General features: G+C 53.5%; 1 protein-coding gene across 2 annotated transcripts; it reads right to left on the bottom strand.

The window, feature by feature from the left end:
• On the bottom strand, nt 1-16,816 carry RGS14 (regulator of G protein signaling 14). Of its 2 annotated transcripts, none has more exons than XM_070374139.1 (15): nt 16,619-16,816; nt 9,598-9,619; nt 9,230-9,408; nt 8,796-8,888; nt 8,567-8,710; nt 8,041-8,184; nt 7,822-7,924; nt 7,367-7,479; nt 6,709-6,912; nt 4,939-5,015; nt 4,558-4,684; nt 4,399-4,480; nt 4,246-4,292; nt 4,053-4,167; nt 1-1,226 (listed from the first exon to the last, which is right to left on the bottom strand). In XM_070374139.1, exons 1-15 carry the CDS (start codon nt 16,661-16,663, stop codon nt 1,195-1,197), a joined length of 1,527 nt encoding a protein of 508 aa, XP_070230240.1. In that variant the 5' UTR covers nt 16,664-16,816; the 3' UTR covers nt 1-1,194. The 2 variants fall into 2 exon arrangements, with proteins under 2 accessions (XP_070230240.1, XP_070230239.1); XM_070374138.1 differs by lacking the exon at nt 1-1,226 and adding an exon at nt 1,242-3,772 and having other exon boundaries at nt 16,619-16,814.
• Nucleotides 16,817-22,820: the final 6,004 nt, after the last annotated feature.

Genomic DNA, 22,820 nt, shown 5'->3' with positions numbered 1-22,820 from the left:
CCAGCAACTGGGGGGCTTGTAAACCACAAAAATTTATTTCTCACAGTTCTAGAGGTTGGAAGTCCAAGATCAGGGTGCAAGTGTGGTGGCATTCTGGCAAGGACCTCTTCCAGGTCATAGACAGCCAATTTCTGTGTCCTCTTATGGTGGAAGGGGTCAGGAAGCTCTCTGGGGTCACTGTAAGGGTACTAGGCACTAATCTCACTCATGAGGACTCCATTCTCATGACCTAATCACCTCCCCAAACCCCATCTCCACATACCATCACCTTGGGGATTGGGATTTCAACACATGAATTCAGGGAGACATAAATGTTTAGACCATAGCACAATGTGGTCAGGAAGCCTCTTCTGAGGTGTGTAAGCTAAGACCTTCAGTGAAGAGGGACGTCTATGGTTGTAAGTCTTAGAAACTCACTCAGAGTCACGAGCACACACACGAACATCGGCTTGCCTAATGAGGAAGTCTAGGAGTAGATGGGTGAATTTAGGAGTTCAGATCCTTTTCATCAAGAATCGCCATCCATCAGACCTGCTTTCTTGTGCTGGTTTCATTTGCACGCATGTTCTCTCCCTGAATGCCTTTTCTGCAAATCCCTCAAAGGACAGTAGAAAATGACCAGGATTAGGATTCTGATTGGGGTCAGAGGATCATTCCTGAACCACACTCAGTAGCCAAGCCTGGCTCATGAGACGACCCCAACAGCCAAACAAAATGGGCTGAGGGGGCAGAGGGCTAAAGGCCCCAAGAGGAAGCCATGTACTCAACTTCTAGAGTTGTTGTTCAGTCACTCAGTCATATCCAACTCATGCACTGCAGCACGCCAGGCTTCCCTGTCCTTCACCATCTCCCAGAGTTTGCTCAAACTCATGTCCATTGAGTCTTTATGCCATCCAACCATCTTGTCCTCTGTCCTCTTCTCCTCCTGCCCTCTTCTCCTCCTGCCCTCAATCTTTCCCAGCATCAGGGTCTTTTCCAGTGAGTCAGCCCTTCACATCAGGTGGCCAAAGTATTGGAGCTTCAGCTTCAGCATCAGTCCTCCCAATGAATATTCAGGGTTGATTTCCTTTAGGATTGACTGGTTTGATCTCCTTGCATCCAAGGGACTCTCAAGAGTCTTATCCAACAGTTCAAAAGCATGAATTCTTCAGCACTCAGACTTCTTTATGGTCCAACTTTCACATCCATATATGACTACTGGAAAGTGAAGAGGAACTGAAGAGCCTCTTGATGAAGGTGAAAGAGGAGAGTGAAAATACTGTTTTAAAACTCAACATTCAAAAAACTAAGATCATGGCATCCAACTTCTAGAGAAAGGCCAGCAAACCCCACTCATCTCTCCCAGGAATTTTCAAGGGTAAAAAGTCAGTTACAAGATAGGGGGCAGGTATGGGGACCCCCTGGCAGAGGGTGAAGAACTGGAGTGGGGAAGAGAGCTCAGCCTGTCAAAGGTAGTCACGAGCACGCCTCGCTCCTCCCGGTGCCTTTTCAAGGCTCCTGTGCCCCCTTGTTTCTCTATCACAGACACTGGGATTGAGTCTGGCTTCTGTGCCTGAAGGCTGGGGTTCTCCTTCCTGGGTTCTCCCTGATTCCAGATTATAGGAGGCTAAACAGACATGATGATTAAATGTGATACTTGGCCCTAGACTGAATCCTATATTAGAGGGGGGAAAATGTTATAAGAGACTTTATAAATTGGAATATAGATTGTAGATTAGATAAAAGTATCTGTCAATTTCATGTTGATAACTACTGTGGTAAGTAAGAGAATAACCTTATTCTTCAGAAATACACACTAGAGTTTTGGACATAACTTACCCTCAAAAGTGCTAAAAAAAAAACCCAAGCACTCACACACACATGGATACACACTCAGAGCAAATGCTAGAACAAACAGGTATATGGATGATCCTTGTACTATTTTTATTTTTGTAACTTTTTACAAATTTGAAACTGCTTTAATAAAAAGTCAAATTAAAGTATGCCAGTGGAAAAAGAGACATGATTCCCTTTATTTGCAGATGATATTGAATATCTATAAAACCCTAAGAGGATCTAGTTAAAAACAAAAACAAATAAAAACAACCCCACCCAGAATTAATAAGAGAACTTGGCTGTATACAAGATAAATATATAACAATCAATCTAACAATCAATCTCAGATTATTCTCCATTATATATTATTATAAGATTTGAATATAGTTCCCTGTGTTATACAGTAAATCTTTGTTGCTTATCTATCTTAAGTAGCTTGTACCTGTTAATCCCATTCTCATAATTTATCTCATAATCTGAAAAAAAAACCAAAAAAAGGAATCACTCTTGGTTTGTGTTCTCTTCATGATAATTCAAGTTATATAGTCATGACTTCCATATGTTTGCTATACCTCCATTAAACTTAAAACAGAATCACCTTCCTGTACACCTGAAACAAATATAATATCAATCAACCATACTTCAATTAAAAAAGAGTGTGTTTCTCCCCAAAAGAACCACAGAATGTTAAAAGGGATCATTGCTTCTCCTCCTGGGTGGGCTCTGGGCTTCCCTGGCTGCCTGGAGACAGGGAAGACCAAACAGCCAAAACAGGTAGGGCCAGAACCTACCCTTGCCACAACAGCCAGTGTCCTCCTTGAGGCCTTCAAGGAATCCAAAGGAGCCCACTGCCATGTCTACAGAGACATATTTAGTCTCCACTAGCAAAGGAGTTGAGTGACCAGACACTGTACTCAGATTCAGAGACCTAGGAACAGCACAAGGACGCCAGCAGAGGCACAGCTCCCCAGAGGGGTCTGCCCCCACTTCCCTTTCCTCTCTTCTCCCCTTCCTCCCTCCCCCACTTCCTCTGTCCCTCCCTCCCTCTCTCTGGCTGTCTCTGTCTCTTACACTTACACCCTATACTCCCGTGCAATCAGGAAGAGAGGCTCTGACAACAGGAAGTCAGGGGGTACATCCTGAGGCCCCCAAGAACTTCCTGGCACTGACCTTAGTGACAAAGGCAATGCAATTTTTGGGTGGGGGCGGCGCACAGTGTAGACTGGCACACAAGGAAGACACCTTATGGCAGAATAATAATAATAATTATAATAACAATACCATACATCCAGGACAAACCCAGCTGCCCCAAGCCAACTGCACAGTCCAAGTCTCTGGGTAGAGGCAGGGGCTGCCTGTCTGCACCCCCAGGCCTTACTCAGACCAACTACTGGAAGAAGGGCCGGCCCCTCTTCCTGCTCCCTGCTGAGGCCTGGCATGAGGTGGGGAGGCTGGCACTGCCAATGCCGCCCCTCTGCACTGGGCACATCTGCACTGGGGGCTAGGTCCACCTCCCCCTGGTGGCCTGGCAGCGAGGGATGGATGAGCAAACCCGTTAAGGGACCAAGTGGTGGCAGCTGTGGGGGGTCACTCCCCTGAGTCTCCTCTCTACTCCTCCCACCTCTTCCTGCGGGCCTGCCCGTGGCAGGAAGGGGCCAGGGACACTCATGGCACAGACAGGGCATGCAGAGCGGGCCCATGGCATGCTTGGCCCGCCAGGTGCCATGCAGCCAGCCTGGACTGTTGGGTAGCTGTCAGAGGGCAGAGTGGACAGTGGAGTCCGAGGCGCTCCCCTTGGGCTGGGCTGCTGATTCCACTTGTGGTGGAGGCTGCTGGGAGTTGGGTCCTTGGGCAGGCAGCTGCAGAAATTCTGGAAGCACTAGGTCCTCTTTGCGCAGAAGGCCCCTCTGGTCATGGGCTCCACAGCTCTGCACTCGGTTCAGCAGCTCCACCAGGCCTGGGGGTGGTGGCAGAGTCGAGGGGCCCATGGGTGCAGACCTACTTATGCTGGTCCATCACAGACCCACTGTCCTTACTATGGCCACAGCCTCCCTAAACCCAGCACTAATGCTCCCTTCCTGCCCCCATCCTGGCCCTTCTGGTCCCTCAACCCCAGGGGACCCTGTTCCAACCCAGTGACATCCAGGCCCCTGCCTCAGCTCAAGGCTCTCTGAGGCCACCCTCCCTCAATGGTCCTCAACCATTCTGGTCCCTAGCCGCCACCATTCCCAACATACCTTCAATGTCACAGGTCTGCCGCTTTCCAGTGATACTACTGGGCACTTGGGCCAGCGAGTTCAGGGACGGTGGAGGGAGGTTGGTGGCCTTGTCCTGGATTCTAGGCGGTCCACCCTGTGAGAACGTGGGGTTGGAGCCATAACTAGGAGGGGAGACTGATGGGCAAAAGAGGGCACCCAGCCCCTGGCTCACCTGACTGTGGCAGGGAGGTATGTCATCAGCCTGAGGAATCGTCACACCTGCAGCAGAGGGCACCACAATTCCTGTTTGCCTCTTGCCTGGACCCCCTTCCTATTGGGGCAGAGGTATTCTGGGGGACCAAGCCATGGGGCCAACATCCCTTACCTGGGAGAGTGTCCAAAACCAATCTCTGGGAGGCCACCGAACTCACTAGTTTCTCCAGATCCAGCGGCTGCTTCTCGCCTGGCTGAAGCCACAGGTCAGTAGCCCGCGAGACAGGCAGCCCTCCCCGCTGTGCCCCGGTCCCTCGGCCCCGCGGCTTACCAGGCGTAACACCACCTGCTGCGGGCTCAGGCCGTGCTTTGTGAGGATGGGCTGCAGCGCCTCCTGCAGCCGCTTGGTGGGCTTGGCCGAGATCCGCACCAGGCGCTCCAGCGCCAACACCTCGAGCCTGCGCGGGACCCTAGCGCTGCGGAAGGATGGAGAGGCCGCCGCGCCTCTCCCTCAACCCACCAGGGACTGGCCCGAGAAGCGGTGGAGCCTGAACTGGGCGGTGGGACCGATGGGAGGTGGGGCCTTAGCCTAGGGGGCGGGGTTAGTACAGGGGCCGAACTTGGAAGGACAACAGCAGCCTGAACTGGGACCCCAGTGAGTGCTGGGACCCTCGGCTGAGGTGTGATTACTCGAGGGTGATTCACCACTTACTCGAGGGTGATTCTGTTCTCCAGCCGCACTTCCTGGTCTGCCAGCACGGTGCAGTCCTGATCCAGGACTAGGGCCTTCTGCAGACGCAGAAGGGCAGAGTTTCAGAATTCCTTCTCCTTCCTCCTCCCCCCATCCCAGGTCATTCTCACGTCCTTCCATGACCTAGACTATGGAGGCTCCCTAAGGGTCAGAGGGAAGGGCTGATGGTCGGGTGAGCCATAGAGATTCGGACAGAGTAAGAGACCAGGCTGGATCAGAGCCTAGAGTGGCCCAGACTAGGGAGAAGGGTGGCAAGAATGCTGGAAAGACTTGGAAAAGGCGCAGAGTTATGGGAAACATGAAGGTGAGGTAAGCAGGAAATAGTAATGGGGCTACTTGGTTAAAAGGGCCAGCTTAAGGGCTGGAAGAAACTACCTCTTCCTGAGCCAAGTGGGGATCTGCCCCCTGGACAGCTGCCCTTTGTCCCTCAGGCATGTGAAACTTAACCCGGCCAGCTGGACGAATTTCCTCCCTCACCACCCACCTTTGGTCAGCCACCCAGGCCTTGTCCTTATTTTTTTACACTTGTCCACTTCTCTCTATTCCCACCTACTAAGGACACTTCTTGTTTCCTCACTGCAAAAAAAAAGAGCTCTTCCCTCCAAGACACCTGTGAGGCCAGAAGGATGTGAAGTATCTTACACAGTGCCTGACACAGTCGGTACATAAAAGCAGAGATAGTGATCACCTGGCGACCTGCACCAGCCGAGGGCTGGGAGGCAGCCTGTCCCAGGGAACAGGCCTGTGCTGTCTGCAGGGACAGGTGGAGTGTGGGTGTGAAGTTATATTTAGCAGACATGAGAACCCATCTGGGTTGTGGAGGCTGCCTGGGAGGCCAAGAGAATGGGCAGAGTTTCTCCCACTGTGGCCCTCACACTCCTGTGCTCCAGGCCTCTGAATGTGCCCAGCACTTCTTAGATCCCCCTGTGCCCGAATGTCCTCCCCCCACAGCTCTGCCAGGCAAACTCATCCTCATCAACCACCACCTGTTCCCTGAAGCCTCCTGGGACCACCCAGAAATGCCTATCTTGCCCCAGAAACTCTCTGGAGAGTCAACTCCTCCTCCGTGATCACATTCTGCTTGGCTCACCTCCCGCCTTTGGACCTGGAGGACCCTGGGTCCCTCTGCTCACTGACCTGGCAGGGCCTTAGGAATGTCTACTGGGTGAATGATATTCTGACAGTTCTCCCTGGGATATAGCATCCTTCCTTTAGCTTCCCCCTTATTGGATGGTTTAGTTTAAGTTCAAAGCTATGCTAGTTTGTACCTAAAGGAAAATTTTTCATAGGCTGGATGAAGTTGGGCTTTCCTGGAGGGAGTGAAGGGTCTCCAAATGGCCATTTCAGGAATGGGCAGTCTGAAGTCTGGGGGTGACAGGGAAAAACCCAGCTCCAGCAGTGGAGTCTCTTCATATCATATTCATATCACAGTCTCTGGATATGAATGAAGATGGAAACCAAGATGGGAATGGGATGGGGACAGGATTTTTGTGGGGTAAGAATAGATATCTGAATTTGAGTGAGGAACTGGTGCTGGATTGATTTGAAGTTGGGCATGGGGCTGAAGGTTGTAGTGAGGGCTGGAGTCAGGAAGTGGGTAGGAATGGGGGATGGGTTAAAGTTAGAGATGGAATTGGTGTTGGGGTCACCGCTGAGCAGAGACAGGAATGGGGGGGGCGTGGTTCAGGATCAGGAAGGGATTTAGAGTTGGAGACCAGGCCGGGTTCACACCTGCTCATTGCCCACCAGGTAGACCTTGATGTCAGGTAGAGAGAGGCCTCGTTTTTCACAGATGCCTGCCAGCATGTCACGGATGGTGAGGCCGGGTCGGGCCAGGGCCAAGGAGGCTGTGCCATCGGGCAGGTATACGCAGCAGTACTTCCCTGGTCGGCTTTCATTCTCACCTTCTGAGCTCCCAAGGCTCTTCCGGTGGCTCTGATCCAGAGCAGATGTCAAGGGAAGTGATGTGTACACATGCAAGGACACAAAGACAGGTACACAGGTAAGCTCACTGGGGCACACACAGGCACACACATGCCCAAGGGCACACTTGCAGGCAGGCAGGATACATCCTCCTATGGGAATACATGTATACTCACCCAAGCCTATGGGCACCCGAGGGGCTGGTCTACCCACCGACTGCTACATACACGCTCTATACACCTGGTCACCCACACATGCACACACAGGCTGAAGAGTTCACCCATAATATGCATGGGGCCCAAAGCAGTGAGGACAGGAAGAAAGTAAGGAGGCTGAGTTGTTGGCCATATGGATCAAGTAGGGGATGAAGTGGGGCTAGTGACAGAGAATGATCACGGTGGCCACTCAAAGGGGTAAGAGTCAGTGAACTGGGCCCACACCTCATCTCCCCTAGCAGTTGGCTTACCTCAGATTTGCTGCTCGCAAAGGCAAGGTAGCCCAGGTCCAGACTGGCGGAGGAGTTGAGCGATCCCTGGGACTCACGGCGCAAGGCTGTGTTGGCCGCCCCGCCGGCTAGTTCTAGAGGAGAGGAAGACTGAGCAGGACAGGGTCCCTCTCCTCACCCCTCTGCTGAGGCCTCTCCGCACCCGAGCGGACTCTGCTGGAGCCCTTTTTCAGGAGTCTAACTGTGTTTGGGTTCCGGGAGGCTTCGCTACTGATGGGGGCTTCCCAAATTTCTGGGCTCTAGCGTGGGAACCGAACCACCAGGGGAACGTGGCGGGGGGGGGGTGGGGGTCCACAGGGCCCTGCATTTCGATTTTCACTGACTTAGACTGCAGGACCAGTAGGAGGAAGGGGGTGTTCTCCAGACTTGCCCAGTTTCCTGCCCTCTCTATCTCTGCGGCCCGCTTCTGCCCTCACCCCTGCGGAAGGACTTGCGGAGCGGGCGGCCCTCAGCAGGTGGCAGCTGCCCCAGCTCCTCCACGCCCAGCGGCAGCGACTTCCCGGGCTTCAGCTTCGGCTTCTGCAAGACACACGGAAGGCAATGGCACTGGGCGGGGTGCCAGCCCTCAGGCCGACCGTGAGCGACCCCCGCAGATCTACACCGGGACACTGCCCCCCACAACACCGCGTGCGCACCTTTCTCGTGGTGTCGGGGCTGCCGGGGCGCCAGGAGCCAGGTTCCCGCAGGGGGCGACCCTCGGCCTCCGCCAGGAGGCACTCGCGGTACAGAGGGGATTTGACAAAGCGCGCATAGCTGTCGAACTTCATCAAGTTGAAGATCTGCGGAGGCGGCGCCGGGCGGTGAGCTGCAGAGAGCGCTCAGCTAGCCGCCGAGAGCGCTCAGCGAGCCGCCAAGGTTCCAGACCCGGCCCTGGGGCTTGGGTGCATCCCCAACTTTGGAGGCGAGCCCCGAGCCCCTCCTTGCCCCACGCGCCGCCCCCCAGCCCCTCCTTCACAGTAGACTCTCGTCTTCTCTCTGACCCGCGCCCTGCCCCTACCTTTAACCGAGTCCCAGCATCCAGATTTGCTCTCTTCCCCACCCCACCCCCACCATCTCTGCCGCTCAGGCTCCGCCCCTGGATCTGGCCCCGCCTCTGCTCCGCCCAGCTCCCTTCAGAGGCGACGCCCTTTATCCCAGGCCCCGCCCCCTGGGACAGCTCACCTGAAGCTGCTGGGCCCGGAACATGTCCGGTCGCGGTTCTGCCAGCACTTCCTCGCCGAGCCAGGCCTGCCTGTCGATGTTCACGGGGCTCAGCGCCTGGCTGGACAGGAACTCCTGGTAGATGTTACGGGCCTCCTGAGCTAACTGGGGGAGGGACGGACAGGAGGTTAGGGGCATGGCTCAGGGCTTGGTCCCATCTCTCGCAGCCTCAGCTCCCCCTTCACCCCACCTGCTGGGTGTCGCTGGCCGGGATCTGCTGGAAGCGCTCGCAGGCCTTCCAGAAAGTCACATTCTCAGCACTGAACTCCTTCTTCAGGAACTCCTGGGGATGGGGAGAAGGAGGAGGCAGGTGGAGACCCAGAGACCTAGTCAGGGGATGTGGTCAAAGAGATTGGGATAGAAAGAGGGCCCAGAGGCTAAACCAGACAGACAGATGGGATCAGATCCAGAGGCACATAGAGGGAAAAAAGAGGCAGAGAGAAGGAAACTTCCCAGTTCGGAGAAGAGCAATGAGTGCCAAAGAAATGCTGGATGAAGAAGCCGACAGAGGAGTCCAAATCTGGCCAGCCTGAAACCCCAGCCATGCCCTCTCCCATGCCCCCCCGCCCTTCCCCCCATGGTGGCCACTGCCATCCACCCTCCCTATCCCACCCCAGGGCTTACAGTGAAGTAAGCCAGGCCCAGTGGGTCCTGTAGCAACCGTTCGAAGGACAGGCCCCAGCTGGCCACAGGCTGCTCCTCCGTGGGGAAGGGGCTGCTGGGGCCACTGGGGAGGCTGTGGATGCTGAGGGAGCTGCCTCGGCCCTCGCCCTGGCCCTGGGGCCCAGTCGTGCTGCTCAGCTCTGCAGGGGGATGGACAAGTGCAGGTGAGCCTTGCGGCCTTCCCCAGCCCCTGGCCCAATCCCATCTCAGGTACTTTCCCTGGAAAGAAAGCAAATGGCAGGGGTATCCCCACCCTTTCTCCACATACACCCCCCTCAACCCCCACCCCCAAATCCAGCCAGGCTTTCTCTATACACTTTGACACTTACCTCCATCTGAGACAGCCAGAACCTACAAGAAACCCAAGGCAGAAAGTCAGAGTAGAGCCCCGGGGGGATTCTCAAGGGACAGTTTGAGGCCCAGCCCCTGGGACCAGAGCTGTGTTCTCATCTGCCTGGAGGGCCACGCTGGGCATCCTCAGCCGGGTCACTGCTTGCTCATGGTTTTGTTCAGGCTGCCCTGGGCTCCCCTTCCATCATGTGCCAACCACCTTGTGTGCTAGGACTTATGCCAGGTACCCTCCAGTCACTCCTGGTAGACCCCCTAGCTCCCATTGGGTGAGCCCGGATGTTGAGCATGGTGGGTAGGAGCATAAAGTTTGAATCTTGTTTCTGTTACTAGCTGTGTGACTTTGGGCAAGTTACTTGTTTGTCTCCATCTGTAAGTGAAGGGGGAGTGATAATAATAGTGACTTACTTCCTGTGCCTGCTGTGAGGGTCAAATCAACTTAATATATTTCCAGCATCTACAACAGGGGCCAGCATATGGCAAGTGATATATCTATGTTGGCTGTTTTCTTTGAGAAAGGAGAGATTACCTGTGTAATTGATGATCTCCTTATTGTAACTGTTTCTTCTTGGAAACACCCTACCTTGGGCAGGGCACGGGGTTCTATTTTATAGTAGAGAGCAGTGGTTCTCAAATTTTCGTGTGCATTAGAATGATGCAGGGGCACCTCTGGAGCTTCAGGTTCTCCCAGGCAGTGTTGGTGTGGCTGGTTACGAACCTCACCGGGAGTAGCTACAGAGGTCAATCCCGCCCTCTGTGCCCCCTCCCTCGCTCCCCACCTTGGGTGCACAATTCTGACTTCTCTGGGAATCCCAACCATTAGTGAAACAGAAAAACCCTCCTTTCAAAATGACTCTTGCAGTGGTTTCCCTTGGTCTTCCTACCTTCCTAGCAGCTCCTCCAGCTTCCTCATTATCTATACATGCAAGGCGGCCTTTACCCTTCTCTGACTCTGTTCTGGGCCCTTTCTCCCTCCCACATCTCCCCAGCTTCAAACACGTATAGCCAACTTCCTGCTGTGACATCTCCACCCAAATGCCCCATAAGCCCTTCCAGCTCAGCCAGTCCCAAATGGAAGCCACTTCCTGCAGCCACCAGCGCATGGCTGGGAACCAGCTTCTCTGCGTCTGGTTTTCTTCTCATCACCAGGGTTTGACTGATCCCCGGTTCCTTCCTGCCTTGGCCCTGCTGCATTTTCACCAGGTCCTGTCCCAGGAGCTTCCACCACCTATCCCTTCACTCCATCCCTACTGGAAACACGTGTGCAGATGTCTCCTCCCCAGGAAGCCTCCCCCTGCCCTCCTGGCTGGAATATTCCTCTCTGTCCCCCACTTCTACCTGGGAGCACCCAGGTCACACATCTGTGGGCCAAAGCTGGCCTGCAAACAGGTAGGATGTTATTAATATCAGAATGTTTTTTTTTTACCTTAAAAGGGGTTACCCACATTTAAGAGTCAGGCATTTTACATGACACCCGGTTTCTGCCCCATCTACCCTGAGCTTCTTCCCAACACGGCAACCCTGGCTGTTCCTGAGCAACAACTGGTTCCTCTAGAAGGAGTTCACACTCTCCTCAGAGGACTCTGGGGACAGTTTGATGCATTTCTGTTACTTACGGAAGAAGGTCCCAGGCAACCTGAGTTCAAATTTGTGCTCTGTGACCTTGGGCAGGATACTTCATCCCTCTGTGCCTGGCATTCTCTGTACATGCTAAGTTGCTTCAGTCGTGTCCAACTCTGTGCAGCCCCATGGACTGTAGCCCGCCAGGCTCCTCTGTCCATGGGAGTCTCCAGGCAAGAATGCTGGAGTGGGTTGTCATGCCCTCCTCCAGGGGATCTTCCCAACCCGGGGATTGAACCCTCATGTCTTGTATCTCCTGTGGGGCAGGCAGGCTCTTTACCACTAGTGCCACCAGACGGGGCAAATAATGGTCCTGACTTCAAAGGCTTGCTGTAATTAAAGAAATTAAATATACTTAGAGAGAACTCAGAGCACCACCTGGCATGTGGTAAATATTCAAGGAACATAACTATTATTGTTGCTGCACTGGTGTTGGTGTCTGACCCTGCTTCAGCTTTCAGCTTTGTTAAGCCCTGCTGTAGAGGGAAATGCACAGGTACTGGGTCCGCTGGACCCGGATTCAAATCCTAGCCCTGTCCTTTTCTAGTTTTACCACCTTGGCCCCTCCCTGAGCCTGTCTCCAAGCTGGAGTGTGGGGATAAGACGTTGATGAGGAGGAAGGAAAGCTTGTGCACAGGGAAGCTGGGCGTGGAACCAAGCCATGCGCCCTCGCCTGGGCGCCCCAGCCCTCGCCCAGCCGCCCCAGCCCTCACCCAGCTGCCTCTGGGCTCTCCCATCTGACAGCTTCATCAGAATTCTCCCCTGGGGCTGCGGGACAAACTCCTGGGGGGTGTGAAGGGGACAAGCTGAAGCTCAAGATTCCTTCCAGCTGTTCTTTCCCTTTCCTGGCAGCTGCCCTCATGGGCGGGGCTTCCCAGGTGGCACTAGTGGTAAAGAAATCGCCTACTAGTGCAGGAGACCTAAGAGACACAGATTCGATCCCTGGGTGGGGAAGATCCCCTGGAGGAGGGCATGGCAACCCACTCCAGTATTCTTGCCTGGAGAATCCCATAGAGGAGCCTGGCACGCTACAGTCCATAGAATAGCAAAGAGTCAGACCCAACTGAAATGACTTAGCACAGACTCGCGCCCTCGTGGACATCTGCCTGCCCTGAGTTCTTCCTCCCCAGGCTGCTCTGTGTCTGTTTCCAGCCTTGGCCACCAGGTCAGGTCTCCAGGAACCAGCCTGACTTTCCCCTCCTCATCCACAGTGGCCATCTGGCCCTTCCTCCTCCCACACCCAACACCCACCACCGTCTCTCTGGCCCGCCCTCCAACCTGGACTCAGCCTCTCCCTGGCTCAGCGCTCTTCACTGCACTCTCCCCTGGTTGGAGGGGTGGGGCAGCGGAGTAGCAGGATGCTCATGGGCAAGCCAGGACCCCAGAGAAGGCAGAGGGACCTGGGCTGGCTTACATTTGTGTTTTGTTTTGTTCTTTACATCTTGTTGGATGGATTGTGTCTTTAGATGGGGCTGGCTCCCTGGTCCTCTTCTGGTCCCACTCCATCTGGGAGGCAGAGCAGTTGCTGGGTTACAGCTGAAGCTCTGCTGGGACCTGACTAATGAACCTCTTCAGCCTCCCCCATGGCCTCCCCCTCACCTCCACCCTCTGCTTTATCAGACTTTTATTTTCCCCACACCCCTTCACACTCCTGCTTCCTGCTTTGCTGTTTCCTCTGCCTGGTATCTGCTCCTGCTCCCGCCTGCAGTCTCTGCCTGATGACATCGGTTATCCCTAAACACCAGCTGCCCTGATCCCCTGTCCAGAGCACGCTGCCTGTTTATGTCTGGACCTCTCCCCTTCCATCCTGTAGCTCCTGGAAGGCAGGCCTGTACTACATGAGAGAATTGGCCTGAACTCCCTCCATAAGAAGCACTAGCCCAAGTGCTCCCGAGCAGCCATGGGGGCCCACACAGCCCTCCTCTGCCCTTGCAGGAGGCACTGGCACCCCTCCATCAGGGATGCTGTGGCTCCGGACCCCCAATCTCTGTGGCCTACAGTTCTTCCTGGCCCTCTCTTGCCCCACTAGATGTTAACCCATAGAGCTGGGGCTGAGACAGGAGGTGGCAGGGAGAGGGGATGGAGTCCAATTCCAGATCCACCATTCCAGAACAAGTCACTTCCCTTCTCTGGGCCTCAGTTGCCCCCTTGGTAGTCTGGCCTCAGCACTCGCATCCTCCAGGGTTGCCCGGAAGGGATGTGGCTGCTGCTGCTACTCAGGGCTCTGACCTGTCCAGGCTCCTGGGCCTGGGGAAGTTGTGCTGCGCCAGGCTGGCCTTGCCCCACCCTGGCCTGCCTGAGGAGAAGTGGTGAGTGAATGGGAGAAAAGGGGAAGAAGGGATGAGGAAGGGTGTGGTGGTAGTGGCGCCCCTGGCCCATGATGTGGCCCCAGTTTGCCATAGTTCTTTCCTTGGAAATGGGCACTGGGGGAGTCGCTGGTGTCTGAAAATACCCAGGTAAGAGTGGCCCAGGGTTTCCTGTGCTCTCTCCGACAGCAATGGCACACAGCCACGTTCTCCCTCCACCCTCACCTGGGGTGGTAGGTATTATGGCTTCCGTTTACAAATGAAACCCAAAGAAACTACACAGCTAGGGAGCACCCGAGTTGAAATTAGGGCCCCAGTGGGCCTGCCTCGGGAGCCTGAGGTCTCTCCTCCACAGAGTTTCCTCCCTGCATGCACAGGAGACATACCAGAGAGATGAGAGGCCCAGGGCCTCTCAGCCCCTGGGGCATAGCTGGGCAAGGTTGATTGGGGTACAGAGCTCAGGGGCTCCTGGATGAACTCTGCCCTCTGGAGGGGGTCAGACTTCAAAAGGAAGGCTGATTTATTGAGCAACTTCTGAACCAGGCCCTCTATACCATCATCTCATTTCATCCTGGCTTGGGGTGACTAGGCCCCAAGATCCTATCTGGGAAGACCCACGGCTGCCCGGCTCTGCAGCCTGAGTCAGCCCTTGGAGCTGACCCCTAGCCCTGAGCTGGATTCCAAGGTGAAGTGGGTTCTGCCTTGCAGGTCTTCCCCAGCAGGAAGACTGGGTGCCCTGAGAGTGACAAGACTCAGTAACTCCAGGCTTTAGGCTCGCCAGCCCTCAGGCCTTGTTCCTGTTTCCCCGAGTCTAGGCGTTTCCCCAAGCTACTCCCTGCTCTGGCTGCACATCCTTTCAGGACACCTTCCGCACCAACAATGCATGAAGCGACTGGAAAAATTGGTTCTCCTTCCCAGGTCTACCTCAAGCTTTCTGTCTTCCGGACCCACGCTCTTAGCCAAGCCTGCATTTTATCCCAGCATTTGTGCTTGTGCCTTCTATGCTTTGCCAGACCAGGAGCTGTTTGAAGGCAGGGGCTAGGGCAATGGGCCTGGGTCCTGATGCCTGGGACAGGGCCAGCACTGAGCAGGCCCTAAGGAGGGGTTGTTGAATGAATGTGTGAGTGAACAAATGAAGCAGCAGCTGGGACCGTGTGAAGGCCTCTCTGGGAGGGGGCTGGGAGCCATCTCTAAGTGACAGGTTGCATTGCAACCGCCTGACAAGCTGAGTGGCAGAAAGACGAGGCTGACAATTGAAGCTGCCTCAGCAGGGAATGACAGGTGGGGGTGGCGGCAAGGGGAGATAGGGGCGGACCGAGCCAGGCAATTCCGGGAGGCGGAGGAGTCCTGGCATCGAGTCAGATCGGCCAGGTTCACAGGCAGGTCCCTCTACCTGCCAGCTGCTTTTAGCACGTCATGTCCTCCTCTGAACCTCCCTCAGGAAGTAACTCATGGAAGGAGGCTGACAGCTGGACCACATCTGTGGATATCTGAATCTGATGCCTGCCTATCCCTCTCCATTTCAGCTGAGCATGGCTGCAGAAGCCTGCCTAAGGGCCAGTGAGTGGCTGATCTGTGACCCTTGGGATGCCAAGAGGTAGCACAGAGTCAGGATGGAGTTGGGGAAGGGCAAAGATAAACCTGAGTGTGAAAGTTTCTGAGAGGAGCTGGGGTGTCCATGGACTTAAAGAAGCTATGGGTTGACATGCGATGGGCAGAAGCTGGGTGTCTCAGCCCCCTGGCTGCCCTGTAATTCTGGGCACTGCTCAGAAGCATCAAGTCAGCTACCTCTGGGGTGGGTATGGGAGTGGGCATGTTCCTCGTTGGCATGGATGGCCTGGGAGGCGTGAGCCAAGCCCCATGCCTCCAGGGAGTGCGAGGCCACTGCGTGCTCAAACTTTCAAAGTTAGGTTGATGGTAGATAGTGAGGTGGGGGACTGGACCTGGAGGGGTTTGCCTCTCTCCTGCCCAACAAAGAGATGCTGGAGGAAGAGGTGTGGAGACAGGTCTTAGGAATTAATAGGAGGAGTAGGGGTGGGAGGTTGCTCAGCTTCTTGGTGAGGCAGGAGATCCTTGAAGAGGCGCTGAGAATGAGGAGGGGCATTGGGCTGACATTTAATGGAGACTCCCCAGTGGGTCAAGGACCTCAGATTCATTATTCCACTTGATCATCTCAAGTGGAGGAAGGTCTGTCTCTGAGGGTCTGTCCCTAGTCAAGGACAACAGAGCTGAGATGAGATGAGAACCCAGGTCTCTGTAGACAGTTCTAGGCTGGGTCTGGGTCAGAGACTAGGATACTGTCTGGACTTTTTGGAGTTTTTAGGAAGAGCTGGGTCTCTGCCAAGTGGGCTGGTGTCCAGGGGAAGAGACGAGAAGCCCAGCACAGCCTGTCCCATCTGCTGAATGAATAAAGAAGCTGCCTCTCCAAGGGCATCTCTACCTGGACGCCAAGCCACCAGAGGATTTAAGAGGTGGGGTGGTGGCAATAGCCAGGGCCATCCCAGGGCTCAGCTCCCCCCACCCTTCCTAGAAGCCCAGGAATAGAAAAGACAGGAGCTGCAGGGACCTAGCCTGATCCTGCTGATCCACGCCAGGCTGCTGAAGGACTGCTAGCTGTGGCAGGAAGCCTCTGGAGCAGGTCTCCGTGGAGGGTGGTGACCCCATAGGAGCTGCCCCTCATCATGGCATCAGGATACCAGGTGAGGGAGGGGACTGAGGCTAAGTGAGGCATGGGGGTTCAGGGCCTCATGGGGGTATACAGGGGGCAAAGGGCATGCCAAGTCTTCCTGTGCCTTTAGGAAGCCGGCAGCCCCAGATGGTGCCTAAGTAGCAGTTGAGAGAGCAGTGGGGACTGGGCCAGAAGTCTATGGCTACTCTCCTGTGGTCTCATCCCCAAGGTGGCCCCAGGTCCCCATCAGAGCCATCTGGAAGGTCCTGGGATGAGGGCACTAGGTTCCACCACCTGCTGCTGTCTGTCCACAACTTCTCTAGCCCAGCCCTGCCGGGTGTGCCTGTTGGGCTCCACCCTGGGTGTGCCTACCCCCCCCCTTGGGCCTGGCCCAGAGCCCACACTCACCATGCGTCCGTTGGGGACACCCAGGTGCTTGGGCTTCCCTGGCATGCCGCTGCTATTCACGGGTCCCCGCCGCGTGGGGCGCCCACCATGGGGACTGCGGGCAGCTCCGGCCAGAGCTTGCACGATGACGGGCAGATGACAGAGAGAACCCAGGTCTGCTCCTGCGGGCCCTCACATCCTGAAACACCAGCTCACTACCTCTTTTCTCTGCCACAGGAAGTGTCTCTATAGAAACCGAACCACAGAAAGAAGCAAGGTCTAAGAGAGCGAATGTTTCTTCCTACACACACACACACACACACACACACACATGCAGGCGCGCGCACACATTCACGCGCACACACACATGCCGCCAACGCACCCTTGGCAATGCCCCACGCAGGCACCAGCATACAGCAGAGGCCTCTGTGTGCCCAGAGAGGAGCTCAGCCCAGTCTGGCCCATCTGGGGAGTTCCAAAAGCACGTCTGGGCACGCAGAAGTACATGTTCACACACTTGGGTACCCTTGTACAAGCTGCAGGGGCTCCCGTGTACACCAGGACATATGTACTGTGATCTGAGTGTCCATGTGCGTTCTTCACTTAGCACACACCTATCCCACCTGCTGTGTCCTGGACGTGTGCACATTCAGCGCCTTTCCCCCTGGCAGTTGTATACGTACAGTTGCCACCTCTGTCCTGAGACATCTCCAGGCTGTCCTTCCCGGGCCTGTTCCTGTGTGTGCAGAGAAACGGCTGCATTGCAGGCATGGTCACGCACACACAGACCCTTCAGGTGTGTGGCGCAGAAACTCACAGGTTCTCCTTCATCAGGAATATCTGGGCGTTTGGTCATGTGAATGCACAGTCCCTTGTGCACAGTCACACATGTGCACAGGCACCTGTGAATTCAGGCACCCCAGTGACAGACACATACAATCAGGTATGCACACACTCACCCGCCTGGGCAGGGAACAGGTCAGGTTCCCAAAGATGCCTGTGCATTCAAGTCACGTGAGAGTCCCACCTTCACGTAGTATTGTCGACTGAAGAAGGGCACCCTGCCTCCACGGCCTGGCCCAGTCCCAGATGAACTCAGGCCCTTCAGAGTCTTCAGTTGGCCTCTTTTTTATATGTGCATGTATCCAGCATGGGACTTGTATTTTACCTCAGTGTGGGCTTACTTAAGACTTCCCTGGTGGCTCATCAGTAAAGAATCTGCCTGCAATGCAGGACACCGCCTGCAATACAGGAGATGCAGCTACAATCCCTGGGTCAGAAAGGCCCCCTGGGGAAGGAAATGGTAACCCACTCCAGTATACTTTCCTAGGAAATCCCATGGACAAAGGAGTCTGGTAGGTTGCAGTCCATGGGGTTGCAAGAGTTGGACATAACTTAGTGACAAAACCACCACCATGGGTTTACCTGGGGCTTCTGTGGTGGCTCATTGGTAAAGAATCTGCCTGCAATGCAGGAGATGCAGGTTCTAGCCTTGGCTTGGGAAGATCCCCTGGAGGAGGGCATGGCAACTCACTCCAGTATTTTTGCCTGGAGAATCCCATTGACAGAGGAGCCTGGCGGGCTACAGTCCATGGAGTTGTAAAGAGTCAGACACGACTGAGCAACTGAGCACGTACACACACATGGGCTTGTTTAGAGCTCTCAAGTCACTTGCCACTCCAGTTCGGTCCCCTCTTTCTACAAGGATAAGGTGACACCCCATCTTTCATATTATACCCTCTACTCCATTGCACCCTTCTAGGGCCATGGCCTGAAAACTTCAAAGGCAGAAACCAAGTGACTCTTCACGACAAATTTATGTCCTCTTCTTTGGCACACAGCTACACTTGAGTTTCCCAGGCTCCCTCACAGTCAGGTGTGGCCATGCGCTAACTAGTTCCCATCAACTGAGTGTGAATGGAGTGGAGTGTGCCAAGGCTTTTAAGTCCTATGTGTCTTCCACATTCTTTCCTTTCTCTTTAGCTGACTGTACACAGAAGATGATGAAGCCCTAGGGGCTTGTGGAACCACAGGAAGGCAGGGGCCTCGGTCTACACATTGGTGTAAGAAAGCAAGCCACCAGTCAACCAGGAACACCAGCTTTGGACTGTTCAGAGAGAGAGAGAGACCAACTTCCTCGAGCTGTTATACACATGGGGTGTATTTGCTATAGTAGCTAGCATTATCCTAGTTAATACACCTCTTTGCCCAGTTCTAACTCACTTCTTTCTAGACGGCTTGCTCTAGAAAGGCCACCAGATTGTTGTTGCTCAGTCACTAAGTTGTGTCCAACTCTTTGCAACCCCATTGGACTGCAGCACGCCAGGCTTCCCTGTCCTTCACTATCTCCTGGAGTTTGTTCAATGCTCAATCTCATGTCTATTGAGTCGATGATGCTATCCAACCATCTCATCCTCTGTTGCCCCCATCTCCTCCTGCCTTCAGTAAGTCATACTTGGTGTGTGTGTTGGAAGTTGCATTTGGAGCATTGTCAACGGTAGTCTTAAGGTCTGTGACAGTGTCAATATATCTGTGACAGGGGGTGGTAAGGTGTGTGATGTAAGTGGCAGCCACCTGCCTGTCTGCTGTGCAATGGATCTGGGCCTAGCTTCATAAGGCTTTAAAATTTACAAAGTCCACCAAAGAAAAATACCAATACAGTATACTAACGCATATATATGGAATTTAGAAAGATGGTAACAATAACCCTGTATACGAGACAGCAAAAGAGACACTGGCATGTAGAACAGTCTTTTGGACTCTGTGGGAGAGGGAGAGGGTGGGATGATTTGGGAGAATGGCATTGAAACATGTAAAATATCATATATGAAACAAGTCACCAGTCCAGGTTTGATGCACGATACTGGATGCTTGGGGCTGATGCACTGGGACGACCCAGAGGGATGCTATGGGGAAGGAGGAGGGAGGAGGGTTCAGGATGGGGAACACATGTATACCTGTGGCGGATTCATGTTGATATATGGCAAAACCAATACAATATTGTAAAGTTAAAAAATAAAATAAAATTGAATTAAAAAAATTTACAAAGTCTTCCCCCAACATGACCTCCTTCGATCCTCACAAACTTCTTGTGAATGATGCTCATTGAATAATTTTACAGTCAGGAAACTGAGATTCAGAAGTGAGTTTCTGGGCTTCCCTGGTGGTCTAGTGATTAAGAATCCACCTGCCAATGCAGGGGATGTGGGTTTGATCCCTGGTCCAGGAAGACCCCACATGTTAAGCAACTAAGCCCATGCACCACAATTACTGAGCCCACATACAGCAACTGCTGAAGCCCGAGTGCCCTAGAGCCTGAGTAACAAGGGAAGCCACTGAAATGAGAAGCCAATGGTTTGCAACAAAGAGTAGCCCCTGCTCAACACAACTAGAGAAAGCCTGCATGCAGCAAGGTTACACATCAGGTTAGAGCTCTGCTGAGCTGTGGATATGTGCGCTTGAGGCGCTAGGAGCTGGCCCTGGGCCACCACTGGTCCAGATTCCAACAGCTCATCTTCTTCCCTGCAAAGACGTAAGCATCCAGGTTCTGCCTGGAACCCCCACCTCCCCTTAAGCACATCCCCCCCTTGCTGCTGCAGAGATGTGTCTTCCTACCACTCCACAATGGATGCCAGTTTTTCCCCAGGAACCTCCAGCCAACCCTGGGACTTCCCATCTCTCAGCCCCTGTTTAGTTTTCTCCCCTCCATAATTGTGGTGATACTTCGATGTCACAAAACACAGTTCTCAACTTTTCTTTCCCTGTCTTCCCACAGGGGATTTGTTACTGATATCTAGTTTACCTGCGGACTTGTGCTCCCCCTTCCCTGTGGAAACCTCCCTGGCTCAGGCTCCCCATCTCTTATCTGGTCATAACACCTTACCTCACCTGTAACCTCCCTCCAGTATCTCTCGCTGTAGCCAAGGAAACCCCATGATTGGTCACCCCCATGCTTAAAACCATCCCATTGCCTTCTACTCCATAGCTGGAATTAAAGGCTCTTTGAGTTCTGGCCTCAGCCATACTCTTCCCCTACCACTCCTCAGCCATTCCAAACTGTTTGTAATTCCTTTTGCTTTCAGGGATCTTTCCTGGTCTTTGCATTTCCTGTTCTCTTTGCTAAGGATGCCTTTCTGGTAAACTCTGACTCATTCGTCAGGGTCTCTTTCCAGATTCTAGACCAAATATCCATTCTTTTACCAATTACTTATTAATCACCTTCTGTGTACCAAGCACTTTTCTAGATGCTAAGGATTCAGTAGTGACAACAGCTGATAAAAACCCCAACCCTCATCGAAGTCTAAGTGTGTGCATATGTCCTTCTTTGCATGTGTGTGCTGTGCTTAGTCGCTTGGTAACGTCTGACTGTTTAAATAGATATGGATATTTCTTCAGGAGCGCATACTTCTCAGAAGAGGACTTTTGTTGTATATTCGTCTGATGTCGTTGTTGTTTAGTCGCTAAGTCATGTCTGACTTTTGTGCCACCACATGGACTGTTGCCCCCCAGGCTCCTCTGTCCATGGGATTTCCCAGTCGAGAATACTGGAGTTGGTTGACATTTCCTTCTCCAAAGGATCTTTCTGACCCAGGGATTGAACCCGCATCTCCTGCGTTGGCAGGCGGATTCTTTACCACTGAGCCACCAGAGAAACCCCATATAATTTTAAAAAGATGTCTTACTACTTAATCCCAAAGAAGTTCATTCATTCAAAAAGGCAACTTTTGGGGACTTCCCTGGTGGTCCTGATCTCGGTGAGGCAGCAGTGAGTGGTGGCATGAAGTGAGATCTAAATTCCCTACCCAGTAATTGAACCTGGGTATCCTGGATGAGAACCAGAAATCTTAACTGCCAGACCAGCAAGGGCTAGAAGCTATTTTTCCCTGGATCTTTGCCCCCAGTGAAAAATGCACTTATCACAAAGGCAGAAACTGTAAATGCAAGTACAGAGTTTATTACTGGAGACATAGCACAACAAGAAGTGGGAAGGCAAACAGAGAAATGCTTTGTTAAGATAGAAGCAAGGCAGAGATACAGACTGGAGAGAAAGGGTGTGGGCATCCCCATTAGTGAAGAGGAACACAACAAACAGGCGGATAAGTCATTTATATAGGGCAGTTCTTCCAGGTCTTTGTCTTCCTTCCAGCCAATTATCTGGTTTCTTTTTTCACACCTAGCCTACCCTGGGATACTCCCCTGGGTGTTGCTGCTGCTAAGTCGCTTCAGTCGTATCCGACTCTGTGCGACCCCAGAGACGGCAGCCCACTAGGCTCCCCCGTCCCTGGGATTCCCCAGGCAAGAACACTGGAGTGGGTTGCCATTTCCTTCTCCAATGCATGAAAATGAAAAGTGAAAGTGAAGTCACTCAGTCATGTCCGACTCTTTGCGACCCCATGGACTTCAGCCTACCAGGCTCCTCCGCCCATGGGATTTTCCAGGCAAGATAAGAGTACTGGAGTGGGGTGCCATTGCACCCTTCAGCCAAGATGGATCTCTAAGTGAAGACTTCTGAGAGGAGCAAGACTCACTATGGCCTGGCATTATCCCCTGATTTTTGACCCACAAGGAGCCTTTCTGCACAGGTGTAACATCTCCCTTGTCCCAAAAGAGGAGGGAATGGAGATCCCTTAATCCTTTACTCTAACAGGATTTTGTTCCTCTTTGTCCTTGCCATGACTGTTACCTTAGGTGTTTACAAGAGGAAAGCACTGGTTATTTACCCTGTTTCTGCTGTTACTTCCATTTTGGAGGGCAAACAGGAGGCTGGTTATAAATGCCTTAACTGGAGTCCACCTATCTCTTGTCTCAAGAAGTGCTAACAATTGTTAGTACCCAGCCTGAAGCCCACTTCTTCATGCCCTATGAAATACAAACAGGAAATCAGTTGTGAATGTCTAACCTGGAGCCCATCTATCTCCTACATTGGTCCAGTGGCTAAGACTCTGTCCTCTTAATGTAGGGGGCCAGGGTTCCATCCCTGGTCAGGGAACTAGATCCCACCAGCTAAGAGTTCACAGTTCAGTTCAGTCACTCAATCATGTCCGACTCTGCGACCCCATGAACCCCAGCACGCCAGGCCTCTCTGTCCATCACCAGCTCCCGGAGTCCACCCAAACCCATGTCCATTGAGTCGGTGATGCCATCCAACCATCTCATCCTCTGTCGTCCCCTTGTTCTCCTGCCCTCAATCTTTCCCAGCATCAGGGTCTTTTCAAATGAGTCA

Source organism: Bos mutus, chromosome 7 (assembly GCF_027580195.1).
Source record: "Bos mutus isolate GX-2022 chromosome 7, NWIPB_WYAK_1.1, whole genome shotgun sequence".
In the NCBI taxonomy this organism is placed as follows: domain Eukaryota; kingdom Metazoa; phylum Chordata; class Mammalia; order Artiodactyla; family Bovidae; genus Bos; species Bos mutus.
Note: the sequence above shows the minus strand (reverse complement) of the source record. Positions and strands in the feature narration are given on the sequence as shown.

Coding starts and splice junctions, on each gene's coding strand:
- RGS14 (XM_070374138.1), bottom strand. CDS start 16,663: ATGCCAGGGAAGCCCAAGCACCTGGGTGTCCCCAACGGACGCATG. Junction 7,925..8,040: donor GCCCCGACACCACGAGAAAG/GTGCGCACGCGG, acceptor TGTGTCTTGCAG/AAGCCGAAGCTGAAGCCCGG. Junction 4,685..4,938: donor GAGAACAGAATCACCCTCGA/GTAAGTGGTGAA, acceptor GGTCCCGCGCAG/GCTCGAGGTGTTGGCGCTGG.